Source organism: Cupressus sempervirens, chromosome 6 (assembly GCF_028749045.1).
Source record: "Cupressus sempervirens isolate cs-2001-9-10 chromosome 6, ASM2874904v1, whole genome shotgun sequence".
Classification (NCBI taxonomy): domain Eukaryota; kingdom Viridiplantae; phylum Streptophyta; class Pinopsida; order Cupressales; family Cupressaceae; genus Cupressus; species Cupressus sempervirens.
The window spans coordinates 20232333-20249608 of NC_143123.1; the positions used below are offsets into that span (position 1 = coordinate 20232333).

General features: G+C 35.9%; 1 protein-coding gene across 3 annotated transcripts in view; it reads left to right on the forward strand.

Annotated features, from left to right (window-relative positions):
- The window catches only part of LOC149550854 (putative E3 ubiquitin-protein ligase ARI7), a 30548-nt gene extending 18417 nt beyond the window's left edge, over positions 1–12131 (forward strand). The window contains exons 7-16 of one of the 3 annotated variants that reach the window (XM_089786438.1): positions 59–147; positions 704–811; positions 1106–1196; positions 1341–1430; positions 1567–1614; positions 5414–5485; positions 10785–10884; positions 10976–11102; positions 11191–11352; positions 11456–12131. In XM_089786438.1, the coding sequence (XP_089642564.1) occupies positions 59–147; positions 704–811; positions 1106–1196; positions 1341–1430; positions 1567–1614; positions 5414–5485; positions 10785–10884; positions 10976–11102; positions 11191–11352; position 11456 (888 nt within the window). In that variant the 3' untranslated portion in view covers positions 11457–12131. Of the gene's footprint in view, positions 1–58; positions 148–703; positions 812–1105; positions 1197–1340; positions 1431–1566; positions 1615–5413; positions 5486–10784; positions 10885–10975; positions 11103–11190; positions 11360–11455 lie in introns of those variants that run through there. The other 2 variants (XM_089786439.1, XM_089786437.1) reach the window with 2 other exon arrangements.
- Positions 12132–17276: the final 5145 nt, after the last annotated feature.

Genomic DNA, 17276 nt, shown 5'->3' on the forward strand with positions numbered 1-17276 from the left:
TTTTAATATATTGTGTTGAAACTTAAATAGTTTAAAATTTTAACTGAAACCTCTTCAGTGCTCTGAGGAAGCTCATCGTCCAGTTGATTGTGAGACAGTAGAAAAATGGATTTTAAAGAACAGTGCAGAATCAGAAAACATGAACTGGTAAGAAATTGAATATTTTATTCCATTCCCTTTTTACTTGAATGCTAGCTTCGCCAATTATTCCAGACCTAATTTGAATTTATCAGGATGCTTACTGCTCAGAGTTGACGTGTCTTATCTTGAGGATCTTAACAATAACAATTATTGAATTAGCGGGTATATTTCATACATTGAGATGTGATCCTATTGTTCCAGTATTCCATTAGAAAGCAACAGTCAAGTCCGTTCATGGTTGTTGTGTCATGATTTTGACATTTGTTAGTACCACTAGTTCTTATAATTCTTGTGTCAGAAAGTTATAGTCATATCCCATTTTGTGTAGTTGACCGTGTTACTTATGAATCCAAAAAAACTTAAGAAGTTGCTACCTGCAAAGTGCTTGTTGCTTTGAAAATGAGATAACATGGTAAGGTTTGAAGTTGGTTATACAAATCCTTTTTCTAGTTATGACATATAGCTGTCAAGGATTATATGTCAGATTTTCTTTGATATGTGCCTTCATGAATTCTTATTTGCTTTGAATGAGATCCATTCTCATGTATTGATGTTTATCCAGGATACTTGCTAATTCAAAGCCCTGTCCAAAGTGTAAACGGCCAATTGAGAAAAATCAAGGATGCATGCATATTACATGTACACCTCCTTGTAAATTCGAGTTTTGCTGGTAAGTAAATGGCCATATGGTCCTAATGATTTTTTTAATATATTTATTCCATTTTTGTTTTTGTCGTGGTAAGGCTGATATTGTTTCATTTTATCCAACTTGGATTTGTGTATAGAATAGTAACCTTCTACTTTACTATTCTCTACAAAATTTCTTTTTCATGAAGCATTTAAGGATTTTGTTAGAGTTCTCCAATTTTCATGGCTGAGTAAGCAGTTATGATTCCAACTGATTACATTCTAAGTTTTAGCATTCGTAAACTAGCTTATGTATTCCATATGGACGCTGCTGTAGGCTTTGCCTTGGTGCGTGGTCAGAACACGGGGAACGGACTGGTGGCTTTTATGCCTGCAATCGATATGAAACAGCAAAGCAAGAAGGAGTTGTATGTTTGTTGTTGTTGCTATTTTGTTCTGTTTTTGTACTTATTTTTCCATTTTTTAGTTAAAACAAATAAGATTACCAGTTGATAAATCATACCTACCATTTCAAGGGTTATTCTGATGCTAAATACATTTGGTTTGTCCAGTATGATGAATCTGAGCGGAGGAGAGAGATGGCCAAAAATTCATTGGAGAGATACACCCATTATTATGAGCGATGGGCAACCAATGAATCAGTAAACATCTAACATCTTTAATTTGATTTGAATTATCAATTCAGGATGTCAAATGGCTTCTGTTGCTGATGTTATTATTAGTGTTTTTTGGATGCTTATATCAGCCAACACTTGATTTTATTTTTATGCATTACAGTCCAGGGCCAAGGCACTTCAAGATTTGCAGCATATGCAAGCTGTTCAGGTAATGGACATATACAGTTGTATGAAATCATCCAACTCATTAGTGGATGTAAATGTAAATTCCTAGCTCTAGGAAATTACAATACTAAGAATCGACGAATTATGCACAAGAATCTTGTTCCTATAAATAACTATTAGTCTTGTTCTTTAGGTTTTGGTTGTTCTGATTAGAGTAGAGTGGGTTCTATAGGTGTCCTTGCCCATGAAACCGATTACAACTGGAAAACATACCTGAAGATTCACCTTCAAAAGTAAAAGCAAAAGCAAAAGCAAAAGCATTCCAACACACCTGTTTTGTCCAGAACAGAGAAAACAAATACTCTCTATTAGCAAGATCTAAATTCATAAAACACTCAATATTAAGGATGATTAGAGTACTTCCCATGATGACAATACTCCACATTGATGATGCTTCCCGAACAACCCCCATCACTTGCAGAGGCAGCTCCAGACCAGTGTTTAGCTGTGATCACAATTGACTTAGGGACTGAAATTTCTCACCTCCACAGTTGGGTAGAATAGGAAATTTAACACCATTAATGACCTCTTCATGTTGCACATCATCAAGGGAGACAAGGGTTAAGGTGGATGTTACCTCTGAAACATCTTGATTATGTGCAACCAACAAATGCTTGATAACCTTGCAGGTCCAAGTGATTAAGATTTTTTATGGCTTTGTTAACTGCTAACAACTCCTAATTCAAGAACTGGAGGTCACCAATAGACACAGAAGACCACATGACCCCATCATGCTTGTCATACATCCCCACCCCTGGACTTGCAGACCTTGTGAAATCTAAAAGCAAAGGTTACTGATGGAAAAAGAGCATCAACCTTATATATAGTACCATATGGGATGTTCTATTCTCGCTTTCCTTGGAAACCCGAAAGAAAGGATTTTTGCAACCTCAACAAACTGTCTTCTTCATAACCTTGGTGGCCTAAGCTAATCTTGACTAAATCAAGAGAAACAGAGTGAGGACCATGAATAATTGTCTGTAAATTGTGATCAATAAACTTATTACTAAAGGAGAGTAATCCAGAGCACATGCCTACAAAAGAAACAAGAAACTTCTACTGGGGTCACAAAGCTAAGATGAGGACGAATGACAGCTCAGTGAAAGAAAAGAATGAATTCACTTTACAAGGTCCAAAGCTAAAATGAGGATAAATGGCAGCTTAATAAAAGAAAACAACGATCCAACACTACCAAATAATTTAGGGACACCTCAAATGTGTGGGGAGAGGCCACAAATAAGATCATGCTGGGAGCAAATAATAATGATTTCATTAAATCATTAAAGGAGAACCTCCATGAAACACAATCTTGACATCAAGAATGATCATAAAGCAATTTATCCAAACCCAACTAAGAGTTGGGATGGTCAATAAGTGTCATTAAAGGCAATGTGATTGACGACACGTTTAGCTAATAAATTGGCTGCCTGATTACTTGAAGTTGATAGTTGATAATAATGGATGGAGAAGATATCTTAGAAGTTAGAATCCATTGCAAATTGAGCATGTTTCTTCCAAAAACTTTGCAAAGCTTCCAATTTGAATTTCATTCTGTCTAATTGTTGCCTTATGACTGCTAAGTCCCCTTGCACAATAGCTTTTAGCAATCTGGAATGGATGCCAGAGAACGATCATGCAACATTGGTTCCCACTTTGCTTTATTTTTAGATTCAGATCCCAAGTAAGATCTACCCTTCACAAATTTCACTTGGCAAGCTGGCTCGTGAGTGCTTGTGATTTTTACAAGTGCTACATGAGTTTTGCAGTTATGTTCCATAGTACTGAAGTTATACCTTGTGGTTCAGAAGACAGGTACATTTTTTGTATTTGAGGTTAACTGATGTTGACATCTTTATATGTTTTTTTAATCAGTGTGTGATAATGCGACAAATTTGTGATACTGCTGCAATGCAATAAACGCAAACAAGTATAAGCCACCCTCATTGCATATTTGGAAGCTAAAATCAATCAGAAACTTGTGGTATTTTTGGGCTGTATGCAATAAGACACACACATATTTGTTATGTGGATCTGTTGTATGTCTTTGATATGTGTCAGGTCACTTGTGCCAGTTGCATTGGTACCATTTTTGTATAGTTGTCATATATTCCGCCTCATCTGTTGATGTCTTTTCTATTTGTGAGTGTCATCAACATGTTACGTTTACAAAGAGTGCCAGGGCCTGATAAACATTATTCACTGTGTTTGGTGACTGTTATAACATAGTTGCACGGAGACATGTCCACAACCTCTTGTGACGTGTCTCCTGTTTGGAGTCTTCCATGGAGACTTTGGAGGGTTCAGTTGTAAAGATCTTATGGTTTTGGACACCATTTGAGGGTTAAGAATTTAAGAGCAACTTTAACAGTGGAAATGAGGGAGGTTTTCAGTGTTGGTATGGGGATTGTATTGTTAGAGTCTCCAAATACTATTAAATTATAGTTGTACTCCACTATATCTTCAGATTCTCTATAAATTATTAAATTATATTTACAAAACAATGGCATCTCCAAGTTCCCCGACTCCTATTTAGAAAAAATACATGCACTGGTATCGATACCAGTCTCTCAAATCTCCATGCAACCTTGATTATGACTTAAAAGATTTTCTTGTTTTTGTTTTGCTGCATTTGAAATGTCATGGGTTTCAATGCATGGACATATAATCCCCTGCAATTATGCTATGATGGCAACATGCTATGAAAACTTATGTTGTGACTGTTTACACAAAACCAAAACATGGCTGGCATATATTTAGAATAACTAATAGTGTATCTATTTAGAGCCAACATTTATTTTTAAAATATAAAGACATCAAAGCTTCAGAATATATTCTTGTGAAACGTAAGAGGGAAAATATAAGTAAATAATATTCAGTACACTTGTAAGGAAAAATAAAATAAAAGAATTACCAAATTCTTTAGGTTGCTTTTCTAAAACTAAAATAATAAAAATTACATAGATAATTCTTCTATAATATTTTTTTCTGTCTATGTATGCGAAAAATAAACTAAAATAGTTTAAAAAATATTTAGAGTAAGTAATAGTGTATCTATTTAGAGACAACATTTATTTTTAAAATATAAGGACATCAATGCTTCAGAATATATTCATGTGAAACTTAAGAGAGAAAATGCGAGCATATAATATTTAGTACACTCGTAAGAAAAAATAAAATAAAAGAGTTACCAAATTCTTTAGGTTGCTTTTTGAAAACTAAAATTCAGAATTATCTACCAAATTCTTTAGGTTGCTTTTTTAAAACTAAAATTCAAAATTACATAGATAATTCTTGTATAAAATTTTCTGTCTATGAATGCAAAATGGTTTTTAAACAACTCTTAATATTATATTACTGAAATCTCTTGGCATTTTTTAAATACATGTTTTACTGTTTATTACAGCAATGCCTGTTTTCTAAGATTTAGAATGAAGCTGTATTGTTATCTCTGAAGCAATATGTGTCTGTAATTGATATTATGTTTACAAATGTTTTTGTCATCTATTTATGTTGGTGATTTGTGGTTCTTACCTCCTTGTTTCTATGTAGAAATTCTGTTTTCAAACGTTTAAAATTTTGCCAACTCATACAACTTGGGTGTGAAGTTGAGAAACCAAAACTAGAATTCTTTAATGGGTAACTATAACTGGAAAAAATTACATCTGATGGCACATTTTCATGGAAGTTGGAGAGAAGTTGAACTATTGAAATGTTGTTTCTGATGTCATCTTTTACCATCCACAATGTTGCTTAATGTTGTTGTTAATGCTATGAAAATGCAGATTGAGAAGTTGAGTGACAAGCAGTGTCAACCTGTTTCGCAGCTGAAGTTTGTGACTGATGCATGGTTGCAGGTAATTAAATATGGTTATTTCTTTTTGATGGCAATTGCATTTGGACTAATCATATTTCCACCTATTAAAACTGTATTTGCCTGTAAAATATAGTAGAAGCCTGCTTGGTAAGTGCTCATGAAGTTTTTAAAGCATAGATTTGATCTAATATTCCTCTTCTGACTTGTGATGGCAAAGCAGAAAGTACTGTATTGATTACATTTGATATTTCTATTATAAGATGAATTTAAGGATGGAACCATCAATTTTAGAACATTTCAGACATCTGAGGCATCCAATATTTTGTTATTTCTTAACAAAATAGCTTTATGTAGTTTATGTATTACATGTCAGCACATATGTTTAATAATTTGCATATGGGTAATGATTCTTATGCTCTATTCAATATAAGCATTATGCATTCAATCACCAATTACAGTAAAAAGAGATCCAATAACAGGAGCTTTCTCAGTGCGTATTGTTTATAAAAGTATACATGCTTAATTAAAGAGTTTTTTTCAGTGTGTATTGTTTATAAAAGTACACTTGCTTAATTAGAGAGTTATTTCTGCCTCTCTCAGCCTTTTTCAGATCCACTGTTAGGCTTATGGAACAGATCCTCAGTCAGTAAGTGTTGTATTTTATTAGTTACCATGATTAAATTTACATGGTATTTCCATCTTCCATATTCTCAACTGCAGTCAGTTCTGTATTGGATAGTGAAAGAAGTGAATGTGTGCATCAATGATGTTGGAGATAGTGCAAACTTCAGAAGTGTGTTCATAAGTGCTATAGACCATGAGAATATGCTGGTGTTACTACAAAATATTAAGAAGCATAAACTACCGCTAAAGCTTAATAAGAAAGAACAGGGAGAGAACCATCCTGGAAAGATCAGGGAGGTACCAGGAGGATGGAAAAAATAGGGGCCTTCAAGCTATTATTATGAAGATTGAGCTGTAAATTTCTACCAACAGCTAAAATGTGGCAGAATGATGCCTAATTCGCCTGCCTTTTCTCCAGTACCTTTGGAGTGCACTTTCTGCCTCCCATTCTTGAGCTCTTTTGTTAGAGCACTCCACAAGACGAAGAATTTCGTTCTTAAGGAAATTTCTGTTCAAAAATATAATCTCTAGCTGCTATTTCTGAAACTTTAATCCTGGCATTATAACAAATTCCTCTGTAATGAATGCTGTTATACCCTAGAATTCTTCAGACCTTTGTTGTGCACGTGCAAGGAAAGAGTAGCACATGATCTTGCCAGAATTATAAACAGAAACAAGAGTAGCACATTGACCACAATGTTGGAGTCAACTCCCTGTTTCAGTATGTAACTGTGCAATTATAAGGCATATCCCTACACTTTTGTCTGCTGTTCATTTTCAAGGGTGGACACAGGAGAGGTTTGCATTCTACAAAACTCTGATCTCTCAATAGATCTGCAAAAACTACTACAAACAAAAGCACAGGGAAACCAATGTGATTTGTAACAATGAACTGATGGAGAAGCCTACACGAATGAAGCAAATGATGGAATTAAGTATGGCAGTGGCAAAGGTACATTATAATCATAAAACTAAAGATAGAAATGGTGAAAATAGATTATGTCTACAATCAGACACATTGATTGTCTGCCTTAGCACATCTTGCTATGTGAATTGATTCTTTATGGAATAACTAGGTAAGATAGTATCGGTGTTGATGATGATGACGTCGGACTTGACAATTACAATAGAATGTTTTTGTGTTTATAACATCCCTGTAATTATTATTGTCGCAAGAAAAATATTTGAGGAGGAGGATATTTCAGTTAGTACTTCATTATATGGTGAGAACGTATCAGAAAAATACTTGAGCTCCCACACAGTGTACAATCTCCTCAGTGAATAATCTCTTGCACCAATTGTAGATGCTCGACAGGGGATATTGAAGATCATCCAAGAACTTTAATCTAAATCAAATAATATTAGATTTTGCTATTTATTCAATTATTCATTTCCTGTTTTGTTTGTGTATGTATTTTTAGCATCAACATTTCAGATCGCACTCTGTGATCCATAATCAGGATGAGAGACTGCAAGATGTGTAGAATCATAAGAGGATGACAGATCACTTGATTGTGTATGTATTTTTAGCTTCAACATTTCGAATCACACCCCTGATCCGTCATCAGGATGAGAGAGAGTGCAGGATACGTAAAATAATAAGATAAGTGATCCATCATCATCTTATGGTTTAACATATCCTGCACTCTCATATTGATGACGGATCTTAGAGAGTGATTCGAAACGTTGATGCTAAAAATACATTCACAATCAAAGCCAGGAACGAATAATTGAATTCTAATGGATTGTGGACATCTGATAATGTTGTTTGCTATTGGTTGTTTTCAATATACGGAAAAATTCTATTTCCACATGAAGAAAGGAATAATGGCCATGGCTTGTATGCTGAGAATAAGAGAATAAATTCTAGGGCATGGTGGTTTATATTAATTTTTTAAACAATCTGTTCAATAATAGTAGTTAGTTATATTTTTGCTCTTAACAAGTTTTGCAGTTAATTTTTCAGTTTCAACAGAATGTTTCAACATGTTCTAAGGAGTATATGGACATCATAAATCATAAGTACAATTAGAAGGCTGCCCTCAACAACTTAAGGAGAATTTTGTTACTGCCTTATCCAAGAAATGGATGACATTCTTGCACTCATGGATTTGTCGTTTAGTATGACCTATTTTATAAAGAGGTGTACTTGTAAGTTTGCCATACACATGGATGATCTTACTGCTGACAAGTTTAATATTGAGGTCCAAAATTGTTAGAGAAACACCACGAAACTTAAAATTATTGAGGCGCCTTTCGAGTTGATGTCTGTTGAATGGCTTGTAATTATGCTGTTCAGTGAAAGCTACTTTCTTGGACAGCTAAATGTTAGATCTAGAGCATTGTGGCTGACTATAACAATGTTATGCTGGGGAAGATTGCAGGGGTAGAACTTTAGGAATTGATTTAATTGTCCTCATTAGCTAGTGATTTGGTATTTCGTGAAGTGCAGAGAACAAATTATTCAGGATCTTTTCGTATTAGTGACTGTCACAGGGTTTGGTGAATTTCATCAATGACATGAAATCTGATGAATTTGAAAAAAAAAACTTGTTTCTGTTTGCCTTAATAGTTGTATGGAAACGGTTTTTTTTTAATCAATAAATGTCTTAAAACACATTTTCACTTTACTTCTCTATTACAAGCTTGATTGCAGACTTCTCAAAATCTACCTTGTGGGATGCAGATGCTTGTTTTCTGCCAAATGACCTCTGCAGCTCCTTCCTTTTGCGGTCATTGATGCTCATTCTCACCCCATCAAAGAATGGGCTACTTGCTAAAGCAACAGAAGCTCTCAGTGAGAACAGATGTCCATATCTCTGGGTATTCAGGTGTCTAAAGATAGACTCCTGATGACATATTTGGGGGTAGAACTTTAGGAATTGATTTAATTGCCCTCATTAGCTAGAAATTTGGTATTTCGTGAAGTACAGAGAACAAATTATTGAGGAGCTTTTCGTATTAGTGACTAGCACAGGGTTTGGTGAATTTCATCCATGACATGAAATCTGATGAATTAAAAAAAAAACAAAACTTTTTTCTGTTTGCCTTAATAGTTGTGCAGTAACTTTTTTTTTTCCATCAAAAAATGTCTTAAAACACGTTTATACTGTACTTCTCTATTGCAAGCTTGATTGTGGACTTCTCAAAATCTACCTTGCGGGATGCAGATGCTTGTTTTGTGCCAAATGACTTCTGCAGCTCCTTCCTTTGGCGTTCATTGATGCTTATTCTCAGACCACCAAAGAATGGGCTACATGCTAAAGCAACAGAAGCTCTCAGTGAGAACAGTTGACCATATCTCTGGGTATTCAGGTGTCTAAAGATAGACTCCTGATGACATATTTCTCCTATATTTATGTTAAAATATTGCCGATATTACAAAATTTGTATGTTCCCTTCCAATAGTTGAATAAAAGCACTGTAGTTTTAAACATGACGAGCTAGGGGCACTCACTTATTCGCTGGCTCCATATTTATTTTCAATTCAATTTTATGTTTTGTTCTTTTTCCTTCATTTATTTATTGTTTAATAAAATTGAAAATACTTAAATTGAATATTTAAAATGTTTAATTAACTATTTTTTGGTTGAGTGCTGTTTTTTACTGGAGCTATGAATCAGTGAGGTCAAATAGGAGGGCCCCATCCCCGTTGCAATTGCCAAGGCATCCTCTATATCTCCTAAATTTGGCTGACAGCACCAGCCGTCTGTTCCCAGGCCACCAATCATAGGGTCAAACCATCCAGCAACACTGCTGACCCTGACCACCACCAACTTTTTACCTCACCACACTTCTGTGTTGTGCCTTCCTTGTGGTGTGTGTTACAATCTCTATTGTTGGCAGCAGCAAGAGGCCTCCTAAGACATCAATGCAACAGTATTGGGGTCAGCAAGCATTCCTTCCGTAGATTGGGTCACCAAATTCCATGCTGACCGAATGTGCATCTGCTTTGACCTGCTGCAGCTGCCACAAACAACAGTTTAAGTAACCGTAAATCATGTCTGATTGCGAATGGGTCTGCAGAACAGTAGATAATGTGCAGGGGAATCAGCGGGCGTGGCACTTATGGTCGGTGTGCCAGTCTTTGCACTGAGTGCATGGGTTTCAAACACAAAACCTCCGATCTCAGAGGCCTGTGGCCTTTGACCTTGTTGTCACGATGCAGGGCCATCCCATATTAAAATTATTAATCATTAAATAATATAATAAATATTAATATATCTAATAGAATTTAATTAGTATCTATAATATTTAAATTAATATAATTTAAATGTATTAATGTTATTTTCCTCCCTTTTGGATTTTTTTTCTTGTTGAAGTTCATCTGAATTTTGTGTTCAACTCAAATTCAAACTCGAACCTTGTGACACAGACTAGCAGTACTGGAAACAGATGATCCATGTTTTCCTTAAATGCATTTTCATGTAATATGTTTTGAGTGAGTTATTGTTGTTTTCAGAAACTGAATTAGAATGTTTTTATTCGTTTGTTATTCAAAATGTCAAAAAGAGTTTAAAGAGAATTAGTGAAATATATGCAAATTTTGAAGGTTAGAATTTGAAACTTGAATATGGCATTTCTTTTGGAACTGGATTAGAACTTGCAATTCTATACCATACACTAATTAGTTAATGATGGATATCCATGAGTTTTATTTTAGGCTTCAGCAACTGTACTGCTAATTAATGTTAGTCTCTTCTTTACATATGCAGATAGTTGAATGTCGGCGTGTGTTGAAATGGACCTATGCATATGGGTATTATCTTCCAGAAATTGAATATGCTAAAAGGCAATTCTTTGAGTACTTGCAAGGTATGCTTTCTATTAAACAATATATAATGGTGATGTAGCAATAAATGTGATTTCTAATGCAAGAGAGAATGTTCTGCATCTTCCTTTTCAGGTGAAGCCGAATCTGGTTTAGAAAGACTTCATCAGTGTGCTGAGAAAGAATTGCAGGGATATATTGAGGGTGAAACTGCTGTAAAAGATTTTAATGATTTCCGTACAAAGCTTGCAGGTCTTACCAGGTACTTTACAATTCCAAATTATGTTTTGCATATGTTTACCTATTTTTAGTGTATCTCCATTATCCTAAAGGGGTTTTTGTTGTTGCAGTGTGACCCGTAATTATTTTGAGAATCTGGTTCAAGCTTTGGAGAATGGTTTATCTGATGTAAATAATACACTAGCTGGAGCTAAAGGAAGCAGTTCTAAAGCCTCTGCAAGCAACAAAGGAAGAGGGAGATCAAAAAGGGGTACAGATGACACTAAGCACTGGTATTGATGTCTACCGCAATCCATTATTTTCAAGCATTCTCTGGTAATGTATTTAAAAATGAAACAAGGATACGGGTCTTCATAACATCTCTGTTTGTCGCAGATGAAGTCTACATTGTAGGATGTGCATTAAAGTTTAGATGACCTTGGGAGAATGGCTTCCTGGACTGCTCCAAGTTGCATGTGCAATTTTTTGTGGCACCTGTAAATCTTTGGTGTTTATCTGCTGGTGTTGTATACCTTAGCACAAAGATTACAATTAACGGTGTTTTGGTAGGGACAAACATGGATATTTTCAGATACCACTCAAGTGTGAGAGAAGCAGATGACATCTGTTACTGTCCAAGGTGATAACTGAGTTTATGGCTGTTGGTTGTCATAAACTGCATGTTTATGAATGGCCCTGGTGAAACATGGGCCCTCTATTACAGCTCACTCTTGTATAGGCTGGTAGGCTGGTGATGTATAATCCGTTTTAATGTCCTAATAGCAAATCCAAATGTTATGGTTATAACGATGTTCAAGTATTTCTTTTCTCAAGTGGAGCTACTGAAGATGTATTGTTTCGAGCTACTGGAGATGTGTTGTTGTTCTGTAACAAAAGGTACAAACATATTTGGTAAAATATGTTTGCTACTTTATGCTTGAGTATACCATAATATGGAATGCTCAGTATTGTAAATGAAGTTTATCATATCTATCTTTTATAGGTGTTATAAAAGTTGCATTTGCCTGTATTATAAAACATGCTTATTTAAAATAAATAAATTATTAAATTATATAGGGTTGTATATGTACAGGACATTTGTGCTATTTGGAGGCCGTTGTCGATGGCTTTTAAAGGTGCGATGAGAATGGTCAATGTTTCATGTAAGGAGCCTTTCAAATATTTCGATTTTGCCCTTTTGTCTTGGTTCAATACCAAATGCCACAAGGTCATGATTTTCATAAAAAAAAATGCCATGTAGCTAGCTTCTTATGAATGCCCTGTTTTTTGAAATATTTTCACTTCACCATGTTTATTATAAAACTGTTCGGCAGTATCAAGACATACCAATTCTTTGTATTTGGATAACAAATTTTGCTTTATTATCAGAAGCAACATATGAATCTTCCAAGGCCATTATTTTCGTACAAGATTTTGTGCCAATTGGTTCTTGCTTGTCGTCAGTTGTTCTTCCATGATGCTAGTTGAGTCCAAGTTAACACTCCTCTCAGAAAAACTCTCAGATCTGTCTGTTTCATTTGTGGTCTGGTCCGTGGGTGACTGACAGAAAGGCATGTGCTTTAGGCCGTGGATTTGTTCGGGACATACCTGGAGGAGTCAATGTCTGAATTCTGATCCCAGAGTAAATCCTCTGCAAACTGTGATATTGTTATTGTTATTTTGATTTTTGTTTTTGTTATCACATTTCATTGGAAGGAATATAAAGCATTGAGAAGGCAATCGTTTCCTGTAAGGAAGTCAAGCAGATCCTCCATCCTCTAATGGCCTTTGATCATTTGCATAAAAAATGGTGGTCTTTGGTAGTGGTCTTTTTCTTGTTGGTGCTGGTGTATTAAATTTGAATGTCTCAAACTTTTGCTTTTCTTTTTCTGTTTTTTGGATATTTGTGCTGTAGTTGGCAGGTTCTATGGCTTCTTTCTTGAGCTACATTTCTCTGGAAAAAACAAATAGTATTACCTCGAGTCCCCATGTGGCTGCTTAATTAAGTGCAATTTGTGCTTAAATTTAGTTGCATACCAATTTTTAATCACGTGAAAAAGGATTGATCACACCTACACTTTAATCATACACATACCTACATATTTATCATAAATCCTGTACAAAATTATCACACCTGTTTCAGTAACTGAAATTTCAAAAGAGAGTTGCTGGCTATATGCATAAATGTTTGGGTGAACATGGAATGAGCTTTAATAAGCTTTATTATTTTGCAACTCTACATAATTAGTCTGCATGGCATGCTTCCTTCAAGATAGTTCTATTCATCATAAATCGGGCAAAATATAATTGCAACTGTTATCAGTGGAGTTTCAGAAGAGAGTTGGGATGCCTAATCTTTGGCGAATGTGAACTAGTCCAAAATTAATAATATCTTGTTCATTTGTCATTGTGCAAGTAAGCAAAATTACGAAAGAGGTTATTCACTTTTAGCATCCCTCTAGCATCACTTATATTTCAACTTCATTCCAGCTCTAAATTAGCTTGTATTGGATTGATATAAAAGTGATTTTAAAGCAAACGCATTATTTTACAATATTTACAGAAATTGCATTGTTGCATTTCATCCTCTTATTCTAAGAGTTAATGAAACAATGGTCGTAGCCAACCTTTGATGATTAATCCTTGGGCAAGCGTTTTGCTATATTTGGTACCCCATTCTATAGGGACTACAAATCACAAGGCACTAAAATGAATTGTTAGATATGACTAACAATGCACTGCGTCTTTAACAAAATCTGATTAAATATTTTTGTCCAGCATGCACGTAGTCACATGGACGCTTCTTACACCCAATGAGGTTTTAGTTAAATCATTCCATATTTTCTTAGCTAGAAGGTCATATCTTTATTTTATGATTTAATAGAACGAATCTCTAGTTTAAAAAGGGTCTCGATTTATGCCAAGCTTTGTAAATTCAAGGATAGGTATATATCTGGGCCTTTCCTAAAATTCGGAGTCTATTTTTAAATGGACAAGTATTTTATGTTTTTAATCACCTGTTCATTCATCTTTCATGCTTCTGAACTTTCAGATGCTTAGGTACTTTATTTTTAATGAATCGTTGGCCATTAATGTAGCATGTAAACAATTTCAAGGTTTCCCTGTTCACTCTTTCATCTGGGTTTTGCGTGAACTCCCATGGCTGCAGAGCTTTCATTAACAGGTAGATGTTTCTTTCATTTTGCACAGAAACTTGATTAAATGTGCAATTGCAGGAAAGAATTTGTGCAATTGCACGCAAGAATTGCAAATGCAGCATGAGAATTGTTCACAAGGCATGACAAAAATGGGAGAGTTGTGTAAATAAATAGATGACAGTTTTAAGAACCCAAGGAGAGGATTTAGGGAGTGCGTGTAGCATGTAAACAATTTCAAGGTTTCCCTGTTTATAAAGGACAAGAATATGGTTTTTGGGTGAAATTTTTGATAGGTTTTTTTTCTAGTGGGAGTGAAAATTTTGGTCACAGTGGGACCAGGGCAGCAGACACAATACCAGACAGGGTTCAGATCCTAGGTAGGCCCGTTTCCAAGGGTAAAACGAAGACTGGGGCCCAGCCCACAGCAAGATAGTGGCAGGCCTTAAGCCAGGGGTTTCAAGGTGCACTTTTTGGTTTTGTTTTATATATTTGCTCTTGTTAGCTTTTGTTTCGCCCTTCTTTCTTTTGATCAATGGAAAAACAAATTGAGGATACACAAATGAGAAAACAAACGGTGGATATGCAAACCATGGAAAAACAAACCATCTCATTGGTAAAAAACGGTCAAGAAATTATGGTACACTTTGAAACTAACCATTTAGGGCAAGTCAAAATGGCATCACTTGGCAAGACAGGAAAATATATTTGGGTCAATGTTAAACAGTTCAAGGGCATTTTAAAACGTAGACTTGCTCGTATGAAAGGGTCACAGGACAAGCAAAAACAGGGGCAGAGATTGCATAAACAAGTCAAAATGTGCCCTCCTCCACACTTAAGTGGTGACAGTCATTTGTATGGTAGTAATAACTTCGATGAGTCTGTCAGTTACAGCCCTACCTCCACACCTCTCGCTTGGTGCCCAGATGCAAGAACTTTTGAGGGCCAAGAGGAGGTTGGAGCTCCTAGAGGCTAAGGAGCAAGAAAGTTACCACAATATACAGGTGCTAATTGCAACAAATAAAACTCTTGCAGATGATAACAACACTTTAAAAGCTCAAATCTCAACGTTGCAAGAAACACTTTTAGCCGGGAAGCTTGAATGGCAGAATATGAAGGATGAATGGAAAAATCTGAATGTGACATTGGAAACAAACAAGGTCACAGCAAATACCGAGTCATCTCATAATAAGGAGAAAACGATTCTTCACACTAGTTTGCCAGGAAAGGCAGATGGTGAAGAGAAGAGGAGTTTTGCAGAAGTCACCAAAACTTGGGACAAAAACAGCAAACACCCTGATATGGCAAGAGAAGAGGCAAAGATTCGTGTGAACATGCAAGACAAAGAGGTCAAGGAAAGGCAGCTTAGGGCATCCAATATAATTATCAAGGGGATAAAAGACTATGGGGAAGGCGAACATACCCTTGACCTAACGAGGGATTTCCTACAAGATGTGCTGTTGTGGCAAGGACAAATCTGCCAAGCTTGGAGGGTTGGCAAACCACACGCTGAGAGAAATAGGCCAATCAAGGTAGTCATGCTCAGCATTAGTGACAAACAAAATCTACTTAACAAAAAACAGCTTTTGTGGGGTTCTCGCTTCGTTTTAGAGGAGGATTTAACTATGAGACAGCAAGTAGAAAGAAGGATGGAAATGGAAAAAATCAGAACAACTAGAAATGAAGGCAAAAGAGCTTGGATGTTCAAGGGAAAAGCAGTTATTGCTCATTTTGGCCACCGCTACAATGAAGGGCAGCAAGAAGGCAACAAAGGTGCAACAACAAACACCTTAACAGGCAGCGATACAACAAGATCCATAATCACACCTAGCGATAATAACTCAACTTTGAGTCTTTCGCATCAAAATAAATAGCAATCAAGCTTAACCCAGGCGTCCTTAAGTTTAGTTTGTTGGAATTGCAGAGGTTATCCATGGAGACGTGGGCCTGGGTTAGGGCCTATTGCGGAAGGCAAAGACATTATTTGTCTCATAGAGACACATGAGCATGAGGGATGTAAGACCCCATTGTTTGAAGGCTACTGGAAGATGGCAGTGTGGAATGAGGCAGCGGGAAACGGTAAAGGTTATGGAGGTATAATGGTTCTAGTAAAAGAAAAAGAAGGTCGTGTCATTCAGCTGGAAAAGACTGATTCTAATAAACAATTTATATGGCTCAAAATCGTGGAAAATAACACTCTTCTCAGGATTGCAGCTTGTTACTTTGCTCCACAAGTATCTAAAATTTATAAAAAGTGTGGTTTAGATCACAATGACCCTTATGCTACGTTAAAGAAAGATGTTGCTGTTTTTTCACAACGTGGGGATGTCCTTCTCGTTGGAGATTTCAATGCTAGGACAGCAAATTGGCAAGCAAGTATTTTCAGCTCCGAAGTAAATGATAACCCTATTTGGCTCACAGAAGAGAGAAATCATCCATGGGATAGAATATCCGAAGATGCTAAAGGCTGCAATCATTTTGGGGAAGAATTGATCACTTTGTGTGGCACATTTGATCTAATAATCTGTAATGGTTTGGCTAGATGGGCTAAGTCGGGCAATTTCACTTGCAACACATACAACGGGGCAAGTGTGGTAGACTATGTAATTTGTTCGCAGCATTTGTATAACAATATTGAAGAAGTTGAAATTGGAGAGCACATTTGGGATCTCAAATCAGATCATAGACCACTGTACGTAAATTTGTATTGGGCAAAGGATAGACGGATTGGGGCAAAAATCCAAGGCCCTCAACACCCACCTTCTCACACCCACCTTCTCAGGGCAGAATTTTGTTAACTTCAGAAAATAGTAACACTTTCAGGGCTGCTCTTGAGGAACTTTGTATGGGACACCCTATGTATAAGCATGGTGTTAATAGTCATGATTTATCAAATCTGATTCACAAGGCTCTTTCAAAATGCAAGAGAGCAAAAAATAGAAAATCTGAAACTAATTGTTTTCCAGCCAATGCATGGTTTGATAAGGAATGCAAGAGGGCTAGGAGAAATCTAAGGGAGTCAAATAAAACTAACCTTGACATTAAGACCTACAAACAGATAC